Source organism: Oncorhynchus kisutch, linkage group LG4 (genome assembly GCF_002021735.2).
Source record: "Oncorhynchus kisutch isolate 150728-3 linkage group LG4, Okis_V2, whole genome shotgun sequence".
NCBI classification, from domain to species: domain Eukaryota; kingdom Metazoa; phylum Chordata; class Actinopteri; order Salmoniformes; family Salmonidae; genus Oncorhynchus; species Oncorhynchus kisutch.
In genome coordinates, this window is record NC_034177.2 from 58585553 (window position 1) to 58608160 (window position 22608).

General features: G+C 41.4%; 1 protein-coding gene across 2 annotated transcripts; it reads right to left on the reverse strand.

The window, feature by feature from the left end:
- Positions 1-7: 7 nt before the first annotated feature.
- LOC109889742 (suppressor of fused homolog) lies at positions 8-21704 on the reverse strand. Of its 2 annotated transcripts, none has more exons than XM_020481405.2 (12): positions 21302-21704; positions 20735-20869; positions 18275-18411; positions 11733-11875; positions 11524-11609; positions 11348-11420; positions 11035-11191; positions 7017-7119; positions 6409-6543; positions 6018-6156; positions 5860-5928; positions 8-1916 (listed from the first exon to the last, which is right to left on the reverse strand). In XM_020481405.2, the coding sequence occupies exons 1-12, from the start codon at positions 21451-21453 to the stop codon at positions 1827-1829; spliced, it is 1419 nt and encodes a 472-aa protein (XP_020336994.1). In that variant the 5' UTR covers positions 21454-21704; the 3' UTR covers positions 8-1826. The 2 variants fall into 2 exon arrangements, with proteins under 2 accessions (XP_020336994.1, XP_020336995.1); XM_020481406.2 differs by having other exon boundaries at positions 11035-11188; positions 21302-21680.
- Between the last annotated feature and the right edge of the window lie 904 nt (positions 21705-22608).

Below are 22608 nucleotides of genomic sequence, written 5' to 3' on the forward strand. Positions count from 1 at the left end.
AAAACACTGACTTTGAATGTACACTTGTTTAATGCACTTGTGATTACATAGAAACAGGCAGTTAAGTAATTCATTCACTCATAAAATAACAGTACTACAAAACTCACCTTTCAAAAATGCCCTAATAAAAGCTCTTTTACATTTTCACCCGGGGAATAAAACCAGAAAGACACAGTAAAATACATATGGCGAACAGGAGGCCACTGTAGAAAGAGAAGAGTTACTTAGCTCCTGTTCTGGACTACCTAGCTATGGAATGCAGTCATGGCATTAAGAGACATCTGGGATGCCGTATGTGTATGAAGACCGAGGTCCTTGATTGAAACCGATGTACATTAAAACACAGGAGCGATAGGCAGTGGAGAGTCTAGACGATACACGGAGTCTAAACATTAAAGCCTCGGTGGACTGAAACGGCGGCGAGAGTCAATCCACGAGAACACAATACATTAACATAACAGTTGAGGACACGCATTGTGACAGCGATAAAGGACAAAGTATCACAAGTTTTGGCTTTGGTATCAAAACTAAAGAATGAGTTTCCAATAAAGTATTGATCAGAAACGTGGAGTCGACCAAGGGTTTGACAAGTTCTATTGGCCTCCTAAAAAAGCTAAACACAGAGATGGGAGGAATGAGTGCGAGTTTGATCAACTCCGATTCAATTAAAGGACAAAAAACACACAACAGTAACTGTTGGTCTAACTTTCTCACTGATTAACTTTGTGTGGCCACATGGGACGTTCTCTGATACGCTCTCCCACATTTCACTCTCTCTTAGCCCTTATAAAAACTCTTACAGAACACAATCTTTCCACTGATAGTAGTTAAGTCATTGTAGAGCTTTAGGAGATACATTTCATGAGCAAGTTACAGAATAGGGTAATCTTGATCTAAAAATCAAATGAAGGGGAAACAATATACACAGAAAATATTACTAGATAAAATAATTGGGCTCTCTTGGCAAAGAGGGACAACTAAGATTTGACAGACACACAATAGAATGAGAGGATTATGTGGTTTGATTGATTTTAACAGAGTCGGCAGGGGTCTTCAAACTTTCCTTGCCAAAATAAAAATAAGATCTCATCTGGTGAATGATAATGGCAGGGAGAGATGATCAACATTTAAAAATGAATAGATTTGGTATAGTTCTTCATTATTTTTACCTCACCAGTTATAATTAGCGACATTCATGAAAACATTGAAATAAACAAAATTCCACAAAAAAAAAAAAACATATGTTTGAACTAAATCAACTGACCCTGCATCTTTGCTAGTGTTACAAACTTATCGAGTCTAGTGGATGTCTCTTTATAACTAGACATTTGACCCATTCACAAGGCATGGCAACCACGTCTCATCTAACAAGGCAGCTATTTGGAGAAACGGGTTTCCAGAACATTTCCAGAAGTTTCTAAAGGTTTGAAAAACCCAGTAGAAAAAGGTGGGTAGATCAGAGAAGGCAGTAACAGTCTACAGTCAAAGGAAGATGTGATAGACATCCTGCAGTAGCTGGGTCAGGTTCTCTCGCCCTGGGTATACAAGGCAGACCAGAGCTTCTGGAAAAAAGCATGGTTGTGCTCAGTAGGCACAAAATGAGAGATAAATATCTGAAACATGTGTGTTACCAGAGCTACTATCTGAACTTGTCCAAAAAAAAAAAAAACAAAGAAAAATGTTTTCATATTCAGCTGCAAAACACTTTGCTACAATTTGTCCTAATGAACATGACCCATTTAAAGGCTGGGTGAATAGGTCCATCCATGGGAACTGACTGTGTAAGGAGGTCCAGAGTACTCTGAAGAGAGGAGTGGATCCCAGTCTCACTGCAGAGGGTTGTCAAACACAGAGTCAGGCAGGACCGAGATCTTCAGTTTCTTCTCTGGCCAGCTATATTCCTTCGGTAACTTGGTCTGGAAGGAGGAATCAAACAGGAGAAAAACATTTAATGACAGACACAAAACAAAGTTACAATTCTGGAAACTTTGCAGGGGTTTTCCCTTGCCTGCTTATTACTGTAATCCTCAAACCAGGATATCTGAAAAATCTAGGAACTTTTCTGTCATTTCCCAACTGTAATACTTTATAGGCCGAGGATGCAGATCCATAGGTAGTCCCCCCTGGAAGCCGTCCCCAGAGCCAGAGATCCTAATCACATTCGGCGCATGCATTTCTTAACCTATACTTTATGCACACATTTTCATGGTCACCCTCCCTTCACATTTCTCACAGTCACCTGTGAGTGATAATTTTTCATGTTTTACCGGTGAAACGTCCATGCAGCATCTGCATACAAACCTTTTGACCTCAATCAGTTTCATGGAAATATGCATTTATGAGTGTTGATTTGAATTATAGTGCATTCGGTAAGAATTCAGGACCTTGACCTTTTCAACATTTAGTTATGTTACAGCCTTATTCAAAAATATATTAAATAGGTTATTTTCCCTCATCAATCTAATCACAATATCCCATAATGACATAGCAAAAACAGGTTCCTAGACATGTTTGCAAATGTATATACAGTACCAGTCAAAAGTTTGGACACACCTACTCATTCCAGGGTTTTTCTTTATTTTTACTATTTTGTACACTGTAGAATTATAGTGAAGACATCAAAACTATGAAATAACACGAAAAGTGTCAAACAAATCAAAATATATTTCATATTTGAGATTCTTCAAAGTAGCCACCCTATGCCTTGATGACAGCTTTGCACACTTGGCATTCTCTCAAACAGCTTCATGAGGTAGTCACCTGGAATGCATTTCAATTAACAGGTGTGCTTTGTTAAAAAGTTACATTTGGGGAATTTATTTCCTTAAGTCAATCTGGGAAATTTCAAGAACTTTGAAAGTTTCTTCAAGTGCAGTCAAGTGCAAAAACCATCAAGCGCTATGATGAAACTGGCTCTCATGAGGACCGCCACAGGAAAGGAAGACACTGAGTTACCTCTGCTGCAGTGGATTAGTTCATTAGAGTTAACAGCCTCAGAAATTGCAGCCCAAATAAATGCTTCAGAGTTCAAGTAACAGACACATCTCAACATCAACTGTTCAGAGGAGACTGAGTGGATCAGGCCTTCATGGTCAATTTGCTGCAAAGAAACCACTACTAAAGGCCACCAATAAAAAGAAGAGAGTTGCTTGGGCCAAGAAACACAAGCAATGGACATTAGACAGGTGGAAATCTGTCCTTTGGTCTGATGAGTGCAAATTTTAGATTTTTGGTTCCAACCGCCATGTCTTTGTAAGGGCTATTTGACCAAGGAGATTGATGGAGTGCTATATCAGATGACCTGGCCTCCACAATCACCTGACCTCAACCCAATTGAGATGGTTTGGTGTGAGTTGGACCACAGAGTGATGGAAAAGCAGCCAACAAGTGCTCAGCATATGTAGAAACTCCTTCAAGACTGTTGGATAAGCATTCCAGGTGAAGCTGGTTGAGAGAATGCCAAGAGTGTGCAAAGCTATCAAGGCAAAGGGTGGCTACTTTGAAGAATCAAAAACAAATCAAAATACATTTTATATTTAACACTTTTTTGGTAACTACATAATTCCATATGTGCTATTTCATAGTTTTGATGTCTTCACTTTTATTCTACAATGTAGAAAATAGTAAAACGTCAAGGATTATCAATAGAAACAGGATGCACCCGAGCTCAATTGAGTCTAATAGCAAATGGTCTGAATACTTATGTAAAATGAGGTTGTTTTTTAATTGTAGATTAATTGTAGATTGATGAGGAAAAATGTATAAATTAAGCCATTTTCGAAGGCGGTAACGTAACAAAATGTGGAAAAAGTCAAGGGGTCTGAATACTTTCCGAATGCACTGTATGTATGTACAGTGATGGTGTTAAACTGTAGAATACCTGTGTTGTTTCAATCAAAGCACATACAGTGCCTTCAGAAAGTATTCACAACCCTGGAGTTTCAATATTTTGTTGTGTTACAGCCTAAATTTAAAATTGATTAAATAGATTTTGTCGTCGTCACTGGTCTACACACAATATCCCATAATGTCAAAGTGGAATTATGTTTTCAGAAATGTTCACAAATTAATTTAAAAAATGAAAAACGTAAATGTCTTGAGTCAATAATTATTCAACTCATTTGTTATGGCAAGCCTAAGTAAGTTCAGGCGTAAAAATGTGCTTAACATGTCACATAATACGTTGCATAGACTCACTCTGTGTGCAATAATAGTGTTTAATATGATCTTAGAATGACTACCTCATCTCTGTACCCCACACATACAGATAACTGTTACCGTCCCTCAGTCCACCAGTGAATTTCAAACAGATTCAACCGCAAAGACCAAGGACATTTTCCAATGCCTTGCAAAGGGCACCTATTGGTAGATGGGTAAAAAAAATGAATATCCCTTGGTGCTGGTGTTAATTACACCAAAGTGTAATTAATGGTGTTAATTACACTTTGGATGGTATATCATTACACCCAGTCACTACAAATGTAAAGGCGTACTTCCTAATTCAGTTGCCTGAGAGGAAGGAAACCGCCCAGGGATTTCACCATCAGGCCAATGGTGACTTTAAAACATTTTATTGGCTGCGATAGGAGAAAATTGAGGATGGATCAACAACATTGTAGTTACTCCACAATACTAACCTAATTGACAGTGTGAAAAGAAGGAAGCCTGTACAGAATACAAATATTCCAAAACAGGCATCCTGTTTGCAACAAGGCACTAAAGTAATACTGCAAAAAAATGTGGCAAAGAAATTGACTTTTGTCCTGAACAATAAGTGTTATGTTTGGTGCAAATCCAATACATTACTGAGTACCACATTCCATATTTTCAAGCATAGTGGTGGCTGTGTCATGTTAAGGACTGGGGAGTTTTTCAGGATGAAAAATAAACAAAATGGAGCTAAGCACAGACAAAATCATAGAGGAAAACATTGTTCAATCTGCTTTCCACAAGTCACCAGGAGATCAATTTACCTTTCAGCAGGACAATAACCTAACACACAAGGTCAAATCTACACTCGAGTTGCTTACCAAGAAGACAGTGAATATTCCTGAGTGGCCACTTACAGTTTTGACCAAAACTGTTTGAAAATCTATGGCAAGACCTGAAAATGTCTTTCTAGCTATGATCAACAACCAATTTGACAGAGCTTCAAGAATTTTGAAAATAATAAAATGGGCAAATGTTGCAGAATCCAGATGTGGAAAACTCTTAGAGACTTACTAGAAAGACTCACAGCTGTAATCACTGCAAAAGGTGCTTCTACAAAGTATTGACTGACATTTCATTTTCAATACATTTGCTATAGTTTCTAAAAACACGTTTTCACTGTGTCATTGTAGGGTATTGTGTGGAGATAGGTGGAAAAATAAAATCAATGTAATACATTTTGAATCCAGGCTGTAACAACAAAATGTGGAATAAGTCAAGGGGTATGAATACTTTCTGAAGGCACTGTATTTTGCCTACAGTCGTGCACAGTTTAATTTTGGCCACATTAAAGAAAAATGCAACCACTCGCACAATCCATAAATCTCCAAAGAAAATGTGTTTTTTTCTTACAGTAATGTTATATGGTATTATATTCTCTTGTGTGGAATACTATCATTGATATCGGCGACATTGATTCAGCTTTGATCTAACTTTATTAAACGAACACCATTCTCAACTCATCACACAGCCTGTTCTCTGAGCAGCCGAACGAGTAGAGCAGAGTGTGCGTAAAGTAGAGAATCCCACACATGCGCAGAAGCTTTGTACCGTCAGCTGTCGGGAAGAGGGTTCCAGAGAACTCGGATCTGCAGCCACTCCATTCTTTATATTAGCCCTGTAAAGAATGGTAAAAGGTGTTTCCCTCACCTCCTCTCGAGTGTTGAGCTCCGATAGGTCTCCAAGCATCTGTTCAACAAACTCTTCAGTCAGCAATATCTGAGGAGGAGATGTGGTAACATAAGTACATGCAGCAAGTATGCACTTGAAGCAGTGTGTGTGTACCAGGAGCCAGTGTGTGTGTTTACCTGTAGCCAGGGTCCATGTGCGGCGTACGGGTGTTCCTCAGTAGCAAAGGCCCCCTCTACTCCAGTGGATACAAAGGTGATGGCCGTGTCTCCATTAATACTCTTATAGGTGAAGTGTCTACCATGGAGCAAACGACCCCTAAGCAGAGAAGATGACCAGCACATTAAACATCACTGAATACATACTGTATGTAATAAGTCTGCTGGATTGGAGAGCCTGCTTCTTCTCACCCTCCGTCTCCCTCTCTCACTCCATCGCTCTCACACGCCACTCCCTATCTCTCCCGCTTTCACACACAAAGGGCTCAGATGACCCGGGTATCGTTTTAATGTAATCTGTATTTATGTGGGAAGAACCAGGCTCACCCCCAACTCCAGTGTGTGCGTGTACCTGAGACAGAGAGGCAGCAGTGTTCCTGACTCCTGGTTGAATTTCAGATGAACGCTTTCCAGTTGTCTGGTACGAACTAGCTCGTGAGGAATGATGGCCGCCGAACTCTCACTCTCCAGACTGTCCTTACGACTTCTAGAGAAAGGGGAGTCAGAAAGAGATTTAAAAGACCCCTTACGTTCAGGGGAAACAAGTCCGATGGTGGCGTGTAGCTCCCTATAAAGTGTGTGAATGAGTTTGCTATGGAACTGGACATGTGCATAAGCACTTATCTCGTCTTTCTCTTACCTGTGATACTGCTGGCGCTGCAAATGGCCATTGTTTGTCTACAGAGAAACCAGGGGGAGAATTCTACCACATACAATTTCACACACCTATCACGTGTTGTTCAATGTCCCAATACTGTGTACACACTTGGGTCTCATGGCGTGGTCTCTGGCTGGGTTAAGGGGAGGTGCATGCATGTGTATAGTCTACTCTGACATCACCGCTTGAGAGGAAAGAGAAAAACAAGAGTGGGGTGTGTGTGCCTCAATGCTGACTGAGAATGAACATTTCGAGTGGGAAAGAGAGTGAACAGCAGCTGCACTGTGTGGGTATGTACTCACTGAGGCCTGTCGTGTCCTTGTTTCTGTGAGTTGATAGGGGGTAGTGCTGCTTTGGTGTTGAACTCCAGTCCTTTCCTCAGGGCTTCTCTGATCTGCTCTGTATCTGCAGTGGACAACCCATTGGTTTAGTATTTGGACATAGAGTAACATTAGGACACAAAATCACACCGCAAGGACTTAAATCACAATATTGCTTACACTTATCGGGGTAGTGACCAATAGATTTGCTGCAAAGAAACCACTACTAAAGGACACCAATAAAAAGACGAGACTTGCTTGGGCCAGGAAACACAAGCAATGGACATTAGACTGGTGGAAATCTGTCCTTTGGTCTGATGAGTGCAAATTTGAGATTTTTGGTTCCAACGCCGTGTCTTTGTGAGACGCAGAGTAGGTGAACGGTGGATCTTTGCATGTGTGGTTCCCACCGTGAAGCATGGAGGAGTGATGGTGTGGGGGTTCTTTGCTGGTGACACTGTCAGTGATTTATTTAGAATTTAAGGCACACTTAACCAGCATAGCTACCGCAGCATTCTGCAGTGATATGTCATCCTATCTGGTTTGCGCTTAATGGGACTATCACACCTCCAGGCTGTGTAAGGGCTATTTGACCAAGGAGAGCGATGGAGTGCTGCATCAGATGACCTGGCCTCTACAATCACCTGACCTCAACCCAATTGAGATGGTTTGGGTTGAGTTGGACTCCAGAGTGAAGGAAAAGCAGCCAACAAGTGCTCAGCATATGTTGGAAATCCTTCAAGACTGTTGGAAAAGCATTCCAGGTGAAGCTGGTTGAGATAATGCCAAGAGTGTGCAAAGCTGTCATCAAGGCAAAGGGTGGCTACTTTGAAGAATCAAAAATATAAAATATATTTTGATTTGTTTAACACTTTTTTGGTTACATGATTACATATGTGTTATTTCATAGTTTTGATGTCTTCACTTTTATTCTACAATGTACAAAATAGTAAAAAGTCAAGGATTATCAATAGAAACAGGATGCACCCGAGCTCAATTGAGTCTAATAGCAAATGGTCTGAATAGGTATGTGCAAAGCTGTCGTCATGGAAAAGGGTGGCTACTTCAAATATATTTTGACATGTTTAATACTTTTATGGTTACTACATGTTTCCATATGTATCATTTCATAGTTTTGATTTCTCACTATTATTCTACAATGTAGAAAATAGTAAAACTGAATAAAAACCATTGATTGAGTTGGTGTGTCCAAACGTTTGACTGGCACTGTATGTATGTATGTTCAGTTGAAGTCGGAACATACACTTAGGTTGGAGTCGATAAAACTCGTTTTTCAACCACTCCACAAATGTCTTGTTAACAGACAGAATATTTCACTTATAATTCACTGTGTCACAATTCCAGTGGGTCAGAAGTCTACACACACTAACTTAATTGTGCCTTTAAACAGCTTGGAAAATTCCAGAAAATTGTGTCATGGCTTTAGAAACTTCTGATAGGCTAATTGACATCACTTGAGTCAATTGGAGGTGTACCTGTAGATGTATTTCAAGGCCTACCTTCAAACTCAGTGTCTCTTTGCTTGACATCATGGGAAAATCAAAAGAAACCAGCCAAGACCTCAGAAAAACAATTGTAGACCTCCACACATCTGGTTCATCCTTGGGAGCAATTTCCAAACGCCTGAAGATACCACATTCATCTGTACAAACAATAGTACGCAAGTATAAACACCATGGGACCACGCAGCATTCATACCGCTCAGGAAGGAGACACGTTCTATCTCCTAGTGATGAACGTACTTTCGTGCGAAAAGTGCAGATCAATTCCTGAACAACAGCAAAGGACCTTGTGAAGATGCTGGAGGAAATAGGTAGAAAAGTATCTATATCCACCATAAAACGAGTCCTATATCGACATAACCTGAAAGGCCGCTCAGCAAGGAAGAAGCCACTGCTCCAAAACCGCCATAAAAAAGCCAGACTACAGTTTGCGATTGCACATGGTGACAAAGATCGTACTTTTGGAGAAATGTCCTCTGGTCTGATGAAACAAAAATAGAACTGTTTGGCCATAATGACCATCGTTATGTTTGGAGGAAAAGGGGGAGGCTTGCAAGCCTAAGAACACCATCCCAACCGTGAAGCACGGGGGTGGCAGCATCATGTTGTGGGGGTGCTTTGCTGCAGGAGGGACTGGTGCACTTCACAAGATAGATGGCTTCATGAGGAAGGACAATTATGTGGATATATTGAAGCAACATCTCAAGACATCAGTCAGGAAGATAAAGCTTGGTCGCAAATGGGTCTTCCAAATGGACAATGACCCCCCAAGCATACTTCCAAAGTTCTGGCAAAATGGCTTAACTACTCTAGGGTAGGGGGCAGCACTTGGAATTTTGGATGAAAAGTGTGCCCAAATTAAACTGCCTTCTACTCAGGCCCAGAATAGAGGATATGCATATAATTGATATTTGGATAGAAAACACTCTAAAGTTTCCAAAACTGTTAAAATAGTGTCTGTAAGTATAACAGAAATGATTTGGCAGGCAAAAACCTGAGAAAAATCCATTCAGGAAGTAGGATTTTTTGTTGTTGTAGTTTTCTATTCAATGCCATTACAGTATCCTATGCCTTCCACTAGATGTCAACAGTCTTTAGAAATTGTTTCAGGCTTGTATTCTGAAAAATGAGGGAGTAAGAGCAGTCTGAATGAGTGGACCCTGCCGTGTCAGAGCTTTTTCATGCGTGCGACCGAGAGAATGCCTTTCTTGTTTACCTTTTATATTGACAACGTTATTGTCCGGTTGAAATACTATCGATTATTTAGGCTAAAAACAACCTGAGGATTGAATATAAACATTGTTTGAAATGTTTCTACAAACTTTACGGATACAATTTGGATTGGTTGTCTGCCTGTTGTGACTGCGTTTGAGCCTGTGGATTACTGAAGAAAACGAGCAAACAAAACTGAGGTTGTCAGATATAAAGAGAGACTTTATCGAACAAAAGGAACATTTATTGAATAAATAAATGTCTTGAGTGCAACCATATGAAGATCATCAAAGGCAAGTGATTCATTTTATCTCTATTTCTGACTTGTGTAACTATTCTACTTGGCTGGTTACTGTTTGTAATGATTTGTCTGCTGGGCTATGTTCTCAAATAATTGTAAGGTATGCTTTTGCCATAAAGTATTTTTTAAATCTGACACCGTGATTGGATTCACAAGAAGCTAATCTTTAAACCTAATGTAAAATAGTTGTATCTTTTCTGAATTTTTTTAATGAGTATTTCTGTATTTGAATTTGCGCTCTGCAATCTCCCTGGATGTTGGCCAGATGGGACACTAGCGTCCCACATACCCTAGAGAGCTTAAGGACAACAAAGTCAAGGTATTAGAGTGGCCATCACCAAGCCCAGACCTCAATCCCATAGAAAATTTGTGGGCAGAACTGAAAAAGCGTGTGCGAGCAAGGAGGCCTACAAACCTGACTCAGTTACACCAGCTCTGTCAGGAGGAATGGGCCAAAATTCACCCAACTTATTGTGGGACACTTGTGAAAGGCTCCCCAAAACGTTTGACCCAAGTTAAACAATTTAAAGGCAATGCTACCAAACACTAATTGAGTGTATGCAAACCTCTGACCCACTGGGAATGTGATGAAAGAAATAAAAGCTGAAATAAATAATTCTGACATTTCACATTCTTTAAATAAAGTGGTGATCCTAACTGACCTAAGAAAGGGAATTTTTACTAGGACTAAATGTCAGGAATTGTGAAAAACTGAGTTTAAACGTATTTAGCTAAGGTGTATGTAAACTTCCGACTTCAAATGTATGTATGTATGCATGTAAGCATGTATATAGTTCTGCAACAGAAAACAAATATGAGCCGTTCTTGTTGGACAAGTCCAGATAGTCCCTCCCTGTTTCAAAAAATAAAAAAAATGTTGGTGCCTATTGAACACAGCCCAGGTCAGATCTATGAGGGCCCATTAGAATTGTCTAGGGATATAAGTTAGAGGTGTGCGTGTTACCTTTCTCTGACAGTCTTCGTGGCTGAGATCCTATACAGATGGAGCGGCTGTCCTCTTCATCCTCGGACGGCCGGCTGAGGTCGTCCCACACACACTTTGCGCTCACGCCACTCAGGTTGGATCCCTCTGTCTCTATACCCTGGTCCACACGCTCCTGCTTAGGATGAGCAAACGCACACGCAAACATTAACACTAGCCCACACACACATTAACGCACACTCAAGCACATTGTGTGGACTGAACCAGCAGGTGGCACTGTTAGAATGAAAATACAATTTGAATTAATACACAAAGTAACTAATCAAAGCCTTACTTGTAAATGCGGGTCAATGTCAAACATGGTCTCTCCTCTCCTCATGTCAGTTATCAACCAGGGTCCTCCGGCACTGAACACAGACAGCATAGAGGAGAAAAGAGAATCATCGACTCGGTCACACTGGGTTAATGTGAAATAAGACTGGTCGGCTGGCAGGGATATTTCAAACTCACACATGGACCCCTCGGAGAAGCTCCAGTATTCCCTGGCCGTTCCACTGTTGGGCCGCCTGCAACTCTTCTGTACACACACCCACAATCTACAGAAAGGAGAGAGAGTTAAGACGCCAAAAAAAAAAAAGAACACACACAGAAGGCTATTATAGACTCAACGGAGGGAGTTGAAGGGGTAGGCCGGAGAGCCTGGGGCTAGATTAGCTCACCTGCAAGAAGTTGACCAGGCCGAAGGGTGTGTGGACCGGCGATATCTGGGGGTCCTCAGTGAGCAGCATGTGTTGGATACGAGACTCACTGTTGTCCAGGGGACTGTGCCACGATATGTGGTCTCCACTGCAAAATGTGTTTTCTACAGGAAAGAGGAGAGACATGGATGTGAAAGACCACTCTGTAATATACTGGAAAATACGTTACAGTTCTCATCACCAGTCAAACAGCAAATGAGAAAAGACCACCAGACTGAAAGAAGAGAGTGATGGTAAGAATGATAGGAGAAAAAGCGAGGAAAAAGGGAGTGTAGGTATACAGTGCATTCGGAAAGTATTCATACCCCTTTACTTTTTCCAGATTTGTGACTGACCGGCTCGATCTTATGTACAACATTTTAAAATGGTGTTTTTATTTATATTTTACATTGGATAAAAGTAGAGACTCAGAGCTAGAACATGGTATATCATACACTACATTTGAGGAACAATGGGCAAGTTATTCGGCTTTTTAAGTTGATAAACTTGTAACCCCACTTTCCAGAAAATGGCCCTTGAATGTTTTGGTACTTACTTGAGAGCTCTTCTTTGTCTACACCCATAGAGTATCGTTCACACCCTCTTAAGCTTTAGCCCCACCCATCTAAGTATTTACACGTGAGGCCATTTACTAAACAACCAAAGGTTTCAAGACTAAAGGCTGGTTTATACTACGGGTGTGTTCGTAAATTTAATTTGGAGCGCCAGAGTGTGCTCTGGGCGTTCGAAAACTAAGAGCGTTGTCAGATTGTCCGTTCGTAAATTCAGAGCGCTTCACTCTCGGCGCGTTCAGACTTAACAGCAGTAGTCAAGCACCCAAGCTAACTTGCTAAAGTTGGCTAGCTTGCTAGCTGCTGCCAGAACAGCTCACTCTGACCATTTTACTCGCACTAGCAGAGCTGGCTGTTTTCATGTTATCCAGAGTGTTGGTGACTGCAACTGTGCTGCTGGCAACAATTTAATTATACTTTGTTTGCCAACTTTTACTGACAATGGCCATATTCAATGGGTGTTGAACTTTCATAAATTCTAAAGTTATTCTGCACTCTGCTACGCTCAGTGCTCTGAAATCGGAGTAGATAGCTGGTATATTCACTCAGGCTACATCTATCGACAGTTGCAGTGACATCATGAACATTCTATTGAAATGGTTACTTGCATAGAGGAGTCCTTTGTTTAGATATTTAGCTAGCTCGCTAACTAATGAACCATGCCAGCAGCACAGTATTTATGCTGCAGTAATTTGTTTGTCGGGGGGCTAGGGTCAGTCTGTTATATCTGGAGAATTTCTCCTGTCTTATCCAGTGTCCTGTGTGAATTTAAGTATGCTCTCTCTAATTCGCTCTCTCTCAGAGGACCTGAGCCCTAGGACCATGCCTCAGGACTACCTGGCATGATGACTCCTTGCTGTCCCCAGTCCACCTGGCGGTGCTGTTGCTCCAGTTTCAACTGTTCTGCCTGCGGCTATGGAACCCTGACCTGTTCACCAGACGTGCTACCTGTCCCAGACCTGCTGTTTTCAACTCTCTAGAAACAGCAGGAGCAGTAGAGATAGGCTATGAAAAGCCAACTGACATTTCTCCTGATGTGCTGACCTGTTGCACCCTCGACAACTACTTTGATTATTATTATTTGACCATGCTGGTCATTTATGAACATTTGAACATCTTGGTCATGTTCTGTTATAATCTCCACCCGGCACAGCCAGAAGAGGACTGGCCACCCCTCATAGCCTGGTTCCTCTCTAGGTTTCTTCCTAGGTTTTGGCCTTTCTAGGGAGTTTTTCCTAGCCACCGTGCTTCTACACCTGCATTGCTTGCTGTTTGGGGTTTTAGGCTGGGTTTCTGTACAGCACTTGGAGATATCAGCTGATGTAAGAAAGGCTAAATAAATAAATGTGATGATCCCAACTCATAACGTTACTATCCTGCATGAATCTGCAGGTAGCTAACCAACAAGGTTCAATGTTAGCTAGCTAACATTAGGCTATAACTAGCAGTGTAAATGGCTCTGATACGAATAATATTACTACACAGATCATACACATAATATTAGCTAGCAATGCTAGCTAGCTAGCTAACAGTACACAAACTTGTAAACGACTTTCTGACTAAATTTGAAATGTGTAATATCTGAAAATGTAGTTAGCTAGACTATCTTACCCGTAAATATGGATGGACACTCCTCCCTCTCTATCACTGATGCCATGGTTGACCTTAGAGCGAAAAGTGTTTCAAACAGCCTTCTATGCGTCCTTTTCGACAATCAAACACAAGAATTAGCTATCGTACTCTAATTCCACTGATTTCAAAACTCGGTCCTCCTGAAAGTGGAGAGCAACCCTTATGCATTTGTACTACATGATATCTTTCAAAAAAAGCTGTGTTAAAAAGGATTACCTACACATACCGACCAGCTTATGTTATAGACAGAAGCGTGCTACATAGCAGACCAATCCGAACTCATCTCTCGGCATGTCCAGCCCACTCATCTCCGCCAATCATGGCTAGCGGGAAGGTTGCTGTCTTTTCCATTGCTAAACCAACTAGGCTCATAATTTAACAATTTTATTTGTATTTACAGATGACATACACATTTGTTATTAACGGGATGGCAGCCATAAGAAGTTAAGACACATGGGACTTCACGTTCCAGAAGGCATCTGCCAAAAAAACGTATTTTGATAAAATAAAAAAGTTGTCGTTCAAATGGCTCTCCTGTGAAGTAGACGCGTGACATATGCGTAGTTTCCTAAAACAAGTCACATTGTTACATTACAGCCGTAAATAGAGATAAAATTAACCCCTTTGATGATCTTCATATGGTGGCAATCAGAAGACATTAATTTACTCAATAAATGTTCCTTTTGTTCGATGAAGTCTCTTTATATCCCAAAACCTCTGTTTTGTTAGCGTGTTTTCTTCAGTAATCAACAGGCTCAAACTCAGTCAAAACAATCAGACAAAAAAATCCAAATTATATCTGTAAAATTCATAGAAACATGTCAAACGATGTTTATATTCAATCCTCAGGTTGTTTTTTAGCCTAAATTGTCTATAATATTTCAACCGGACAATAACGTCATCAATATAAAAGGTAAACAAGAAATGCACATGCACCTGAAAAAACTCTGTGTCAAGTTAGGGTCCACTCGTTCAGACTGGTCTTACTCCCTCATTTATAAGAATACAAGCCTGAAACGATTTCTAAAGACTGTTCACATCTAGTGGAAGGCATAGGAACTGCAAATGGAGTCCTAAGTCAATGGATACTGTAATGGCATTGAATAGAAAACTTTTTTTCTCAGGTTTTCACCTGCTAAATCAGTTCTGTTATACTCGGACACAAAAACAGGTTTTTAGAAATGTTTACAAAAAAATAGAAATACCTTATTTACATAAGTATTCAGACCATTTTCTATGAGACTCGAAATTGAGCTCCGGTGCATCCTGTTTCCATTGATCATCCTTGAGATGTTTCTACAACTGGAAAATGTATTTAAAAAAATCTCTGCAGCATTCAAGGTCCACAAGAACACAGTGGCCTCCATTCTTAAATGGAAGAAGTTTGGAACCACCAAGACTCTTCCTAGAGCTGGCCGCCCGGCCAAACAGAGCAATCGGTGGAGAAGGGCCTTGGTCAGGGAGGTGATCAAGAACCTGATGGTCACTCCTACAGAGCTCTAGAGTTCATCTGTGGAGATGAGAGAACCATTTCTGCGGCACTCCACCAATCAGGCCTTTATGGTAGAGTGGCCAGATGGAAGCAACTCCTCAGTAAAAGGCACATGACAGCCCACTTGGAGTTTGCCAAAAGGCACCTAAACGACTCAGACCATGAGAAATAAGATTCGCTGCTTTGAGGAAACCAAGATTGAAATCGTTGGCCTGAATGCCAAGCGTCACATATAGAGGAAACCTGACACCATCCCTACGGTGAAGCATGTTGGTGCCAGCATCATGCTGTGGGGATGTTTTTCAGTGACAGGGAGATCAGTTGGGATCGAGGCAAAGATGAACGGAGCAGTACAGTGAGAACCCTTGACGAAAACCTGCTCCAGAGTGCTCAGGACTTCAGACTGGGGCGAAGGTTCACCTTCCAGCAAGAAAGTGAGAGTAAGCAAGAGATCCTGCCAGAGGAATCCCCACAAAGTAATCATTGTGCATGGTTAAGTGATTTGAAAGACTTAGCGAAGTGGCACACACACACACACAAACACCAAGAAAGGTCTGAGAGAAAAGAGGGAAACATTTCACAGCTGTAAAGAAAATACTATTAAGATGAGAGGAAGTTTCTCAAGTATTACAACATTTAAACACACTTCTCCCATCAGAGAGAGAAATGGAAATTAGACTTCCTCAGTTTCCCCAGAGCCCAGAGGAACTTAACGGTGATATGTGAATGCTAACATACACCGTTACACTTTATCTAGTACAATGCACTGGAAGCAATTTTTCAACTAAACTTTACTTGGTGATACTTTCTTCGCTCACGATTCGTAAGAAAGAAACTAATAAACATAGGTGTGTAGTTGCAGGTGGTATTCCAAGAAACAGAGAATATTCGCCATTTTAGCCACCAGACATCTTGCATTTCCCAACATCTTTGCAGGAGCTAGTTGTTTCAATGCGATGCGGCCTCAGCCACATGTAGTAGTAGATGACGCACTACCCACTGTAGCACCTTATGGTCAGATGCCGAGCAGTTGCTATACCAGGTGGTGATGCAACCGGTCAGGATGCTCTCGATAGTGAAACTTTTTGAGGATCTGGGGACCCATGCCATATCTTTTCAGTCTCCTGAGGGGGAAAAGGTATTGTCGTGCCCTCTTCACGACTGTCTTTGTGTGTTTGGACCATGATACTTTGTTGGTGATGTGGACACCAAGGAACTTGAAAATCTTGCTCCACTACAGCCCCGTCGATGTTAATGGGGGCCTGTGTGGCCCACCTTTTGGTGTAGTCCACGATCAGCTCCTTTGCCTTGCTCACATTGAGGTAGAAGTTGTTGCCTTAGCACCACACTACCAGGTCTCTGACCTCCCTATAGGCTGTCTCATTGCTGCCGGTGATCAGGCCCACAATTTTTTCGTCGTCAGCAAACTTAATGATGGTGTTGGAGTCGTGTTTGGCAACGCAGTCGTGGGTGAACAAGGAGTACAGCAGGGGACTAAGCACACACCCCTGAAGGGGCCCCAGTGTTAAGGATCAGCGTGGCAGACGTGTTGTTTCCTACCCTTACCACCTGGGGCAGCCTGCCAGGAAGTCCAGGATCCAGTTGCAGAGGGAGGCGTTTAGTCCCAGGGACCTTAACTTAGTGATGAGCTTCATGGCCGCTATGGTGTTGAAAGCTGAGCTGTAGTTTATGAACAGCAGGGAGAGGCTGAAAATTTCAGTGAAGACAGTTGCCAGTTGGTCCGTCCATGCTTTGAGTACACATTCTGGTATTCCGTCTGGCCCCGCAGCTTTGTGAATGTTGACCTGTTTTAAGGTCTTGCTCATATTGGCTACCGAGAGCGTTATCAGTCATCCGGAACAGCTGGCGCTCTCATGTATGCTTCAGTGTTGCTTGCCTCGAAGCGAGCATAAAAGGCGTTTAGCTCGTCTGGTAGGCTCGCGTCACTGGGCAGCTCGCGGCTGGGTTTCCCTTTCTAGACCGTAATAGTTTTCAAGCTCTGCCACATCCGACGAGCGTCAGAGCCGTTGTAGTAGGATTCAATCTTAATCCTGTATTGACGTTTTGCCTGTTTGATGGTTCGTCTGAGTTGGGGTATGTACTGAGGGAACGACATCGTCAATGCACTTATTGATGAAGCCGATGACCGAGGTGGTATACTCCAATGCCGTTGGATGAATAACGGAACATATTACAGTCTGTGCTAGCAAAACAGTCCTGTAGCGTAGCATCCATGTCATCTGACCACTTCTGTAGAGCGAGTCACTGGTACTTCCTGCTTTAGTTTTGCTTGTAAGCAGGAATCAGGATAGAATTATGGTCAGATTTGCCAAATGGAGGGCGGGGGAGAGCTTTGTATGCATCTCTGGGTGTGGAGTAAAGGTGGTCTAGAGTTTTTTCCCCCTAGAAATGAGGTAAAACTGATTTAAGTTTGCCTGCATTAAAGGTCACCCGGCCACTTGTCCCCGGCAATTACTTCTATTTAGCCGTTATTCTACCAGATAAGCTGACTGAGAACACATTCTCTTTTATAGGCTACATGAAGAAGTTGCGGTGGAGAAGCAAGGGGTTGAAAGAACCAATTTGAAGCTGGAGTGCTCTCCTTAGCCGAAACGTCACTGAATTAAGGTTACAAATATTGACATGCACATGCAAAATCTCAATATGGAGGTAGCGGAGCCCTCTGTGCAGTGTGTGGTGGAGAGTAACACAACGGTCCGAGCACCTGGCTTATAATTGGTAGATAACTACCATCTCCTAACCTTACTCCAATTACTAAATCCCTTCCACACTAGAACCACACACACACACAGAGCCTGGGTTCTTACCTGATTGGAAGACGTAGCGGGCCAGGCCCTGCATGAGTTCAGCCGGCCAGGTAGGGGGTGCGGTCTCTCCCACCTCTCTCTTCAGCCTGAACGTCAGCTCAAAGCCAAAGCCACTGGGGCCTTCCTGACCTGTAAACCTGACAATACACATATGGAATACACACACTTAATTCAAGTGTTATTTGACCACGAGTCCACACAACCCATGACAACACAAACCCAATAAGGATTAGCCTTCCCTTTAGCTTAACTTCATATCTCCACTAGGGATATGACAAATGATCAAATGTTCTTAGCGTTTAAACTATAAGAATATTCATAACATTACACATGAATTCACAATGCAGCTGTGCTGCTGCCAGCAATGGTTTGGGTCTCTTCCAAATAGTTAAGCATTGCACCTGTACTACCATTACTGTACATCAATTCCACCGCACAAAGTTTGCATTTCCTTGTCATTTAACTCCTCAAAGTATTTGCCTTCCTCTGTCATTTTTTCCAACTGTTCACCACTACGTTAAGAGTCTACTCCAAAATAATTGATTCCTTGCACATCAACTCTAGTCATGTGCATTTTACAGGGTTGTAGGACTTTTTCAAGCACTAGTATTTATTTTCAAGGACCATCAATATGTATAGCTCCTATTATGCAATTGTTTCTAGTCGCCATCAGAAGGCGATTCATCTACTCAATCATACGTGTTTTGTTTCACTACTTATTTACTACATACATGAGTGATATCAGTTATAGGAACTGTAACTCAGTAAAATCTTTGAAATTGTTGCATGTTGCATTTATATTTTTGTTCAATGTACATTATAATAGTATTAAATTGTCTTTATATATAAATTGGCTTCATATTTCACAAAACGTTAGGTCCCACAGGCTGTCCCAACACAATGACATGGAAGTGTAACAGGCCCTTAGTTGACTTTAAAATATCGCATTCTATAACCATTTGAAGAGAAACAAGTTACTAATGTTTTTGATAAGATGAAAGAGTCTCTCCGGGGCCTCAAGTTTGGGTACCACTAACCTCGTCTCTCTGCCTGCTTCAATGCTTCTCTGTGCATGTCCTTTGCCTCCTTTATTGCAGCCTGACTCACAACTGTCTGTCTCACTACTCTCTGTAAGGTAATTTGTTATGAGAACTTAGAAATGCGGCAAAAAAAGAGCCGTCCTCTCACTGTCAACTGCGTTTATTTTCAGCAAACTTAACAATTGTGTAACTATTTGTATGAACATAACAAGATTCAACAATTGAGACAAACTGAACAAGTTCCACAGACATGTGCCTAACAGAAATGGAATAGTGTCCCTGAACAAAGGGGACCAAATCAAAAGTAACAGTCAGTATCTGGTGTAGCCAGCAGCTGCAATAAGTAATGCAGTGCATCTCCTCCTCATGGACTGCACCCGATTTGCCAGTTCTTGCTGTGAGATGTTACCCCCCCCTCTTCCACAAAAGCATGGGAAACAGTGTTTAAACCCTTTATAATGAAGATCTGTGAAGTTATTTGGATTTTTACAAATTATCTTTGAAAGACAGGGTCCTGAAAAGGGGACATGTCTTTTTTATGCTAAAATTTTGGGGATTGAGACACAGCCCATGCAAAAAAACAGATATCTCTATCTTAGATTTTTTTGTTATGTATTATGCAAATTTGATTTGATCAGAATTTTTTGGCTTTTAATGTCTTGCAACTTCAGTAAAGCAGGGCCTATCATCAATGAATAGGCTAGGAAATTCTAAACGCAATAGACCGAAGACTGAACACACATCATTAGCGAGAGAAAGCAGGTGGGCCAGCGTGAGGCTGTATTGCATTACTGGAAACCAAGACTATTCTGAGGACAGGTCTCCCAGTTTTGAGTTGCCTTTTTGTAGCAGGTTAGGAGAACTTACGCAGCAGGGTAGGATAATTAACGTGGCAGGTCAGGAGAATTAGGTGAAGGTTAACTAAATTGTCCCCGAAAACCAGGCCCCAGAGAACGGTCTTGGTTTCCACTAATGTGATGCTGCCAGCACGAGAGAAAGAGGAGGGGGCAGGCAGAAAGAACCGTGGTACGCATATGTCTTGGTAATATGTATCTCATCTTATATGCCTCGCAAATTCACCAAAGTAGCCTAAAATTTGCCTCGTCCTCTCTGGTTTTATTTAAATTACACCACTTTCCTGAGGTCATTCTAGACCTGGGGACAGTTGTGTAAATGAATATGTTCAGCGCTGGCAAGTCTAATCAAGAACACTACAAACGGGGGTGAAAGCTGTTGGCATGACATAACTGCTTCAGAGGAACAAGAAAAATACAAGTGGAGAGTGTGTTAGTGTCTCAATGTTGATTCTGCAGGATGATACAAAGGACTGAAAATGAGTTAACAGCAGCTGCACAAACCATGTGTGTGTGTTCTTAGTAACCTGGTCTGATGGAGCTTTAACCTGAAGTACTATACTTACTCATGTACTCTGTTGTCTCCATACAGGTCACTGAGTCCGAAGCTGATGTAGTGCCAGTGCTCCTGTACATCCTGCGCTGCACAGCCCACGTTACGGTACATACTGATGTAGTCCAATGGATCAGGACCCCCTAACCTGTAGAGACACACTACTGATAAGTGCGATCTGCAATATTTACTCACATTTAAAATAATTATAAAACCATTGATTATTTAATTTAATGTCTGATAAGCTTAGGACAACTTTCACACAACCCAAAATATATGAGGCGATTTACACACCATTGTTTGTTTACAAACTCTGTAGGCTTTTAGTGGTTAACGTTACATTTCTCCAGCCCCATTCCTCACTGGTAATTTCGGCAACAATAAAGAGCAATCACGTCAAATCATACGTTCTTTCTGGCTAGCAAGCTAGTTAACTAACCGTAGCGTTTTCAACATATATTATGTTAGCTAACGTAACTAACAACATTGCAATCCAAGTTAGCCTAGCTAGCTTTCGAGGAATCCGACGTTGTTGCAAAGAAAGGTCTCCACAATAAGACGTCGTTAGCGATCTCCTCACCAGTATTTGACAATGGCTGTAACTTGTAAGGGGTTGGCCTGGTCGGGGTAGAGGCGCCTGCATTCCCCGTAGATTGCCTGCAGACCCGGGGGGAAGATTGACGCCAGCCCAGGGGCTGCTGCTGGTCCGTTGATAGGCCGCACCTCGTCCATCACAGCTTCTTTTTTTTTATGTGGTAATACCTGAAAGGGCGACAGAAATTACTTTCTTCGCGAAGATAAGGAAGGATCCCTTGGTTTAATGTTGGTTGATGAAACAGTCCCTGTATTTTTTGTTTTTGTTGATATTGCTTCCAATATATATTTTTTTTACTATCGGCCCCCTATTCCTTGCCCTACTCAACTGCGTGACTTGTTGCTCGCTCCACCTATGAAAACTTTTCCTCATTGGTTGGAGCTGTGGAAAGGAAGGGAGGAACGGCTTGAGTGCCATTTGCTCAATCCAATCAAAGTGCCCGTTTTTGATAGGCGGATCCAAATACAGAGTTGTGTTTGGCTAAAGAATTGTCAATCAATATGTTTAGAACCTGTTTAAGAGCAAGATTGATCGATTTAAAACTTTCCCCAGTTTTTGATCCTATTGAAATGTATCATATTGTGTGTGTATTAAGTTGCAGTTATTTTCTCACCTATGCCACATATTATATTTGTTTCCAATACAGAGTTATTTCCAATGTAAATTGACTGAGAAAATAAGTATTATCTTGGTAGGTGGCAAAGACCTGGGGAAGAGTTACAGGTGGGAGGAGAAGTGATGAATGAGCCAATTGGAAGCTGGAGTTGAGTAGGTGGCCATGAATGGCATGAGGGCCAGATTGGTAATTTAGCCAGTAACCCAGGGGCACAACTTTTTTTTAGGATAAGTGCCAAAGGATCTTCAAATCAAATCAAATTTTATTGGTCACATACACCTGTTTAGCAGATGTCATTGTGGGTGTAGCAAAATGCTTGTGTTTCGACAGTACAGTAATATTTAACAAGTAATATCTGACAATTTCACAACATATCCCCAATACACAAAAATCTAAGTAAAGGAATGTAATTAAGAATATATAAATATATATGGATGAGCAATGTCAGAGCGGCATAGACTAACATACAGTAGAATAGTATAGAATACGGTGTATACATATGAGATGAGTAATGCAAGATATATAAAGAAATATTAAAGTGACTAGTGTTCTATTTATTAAAGTGGCCAGTGATTTCAAGTCTATGTATATTGGCAGCAGCTTCTATGTGCTAGTGATGGATTTTTAACAGTCTGATGGCCTTGAGATAGAAGCTGTTTTTCAGTCTCTCGGTCCC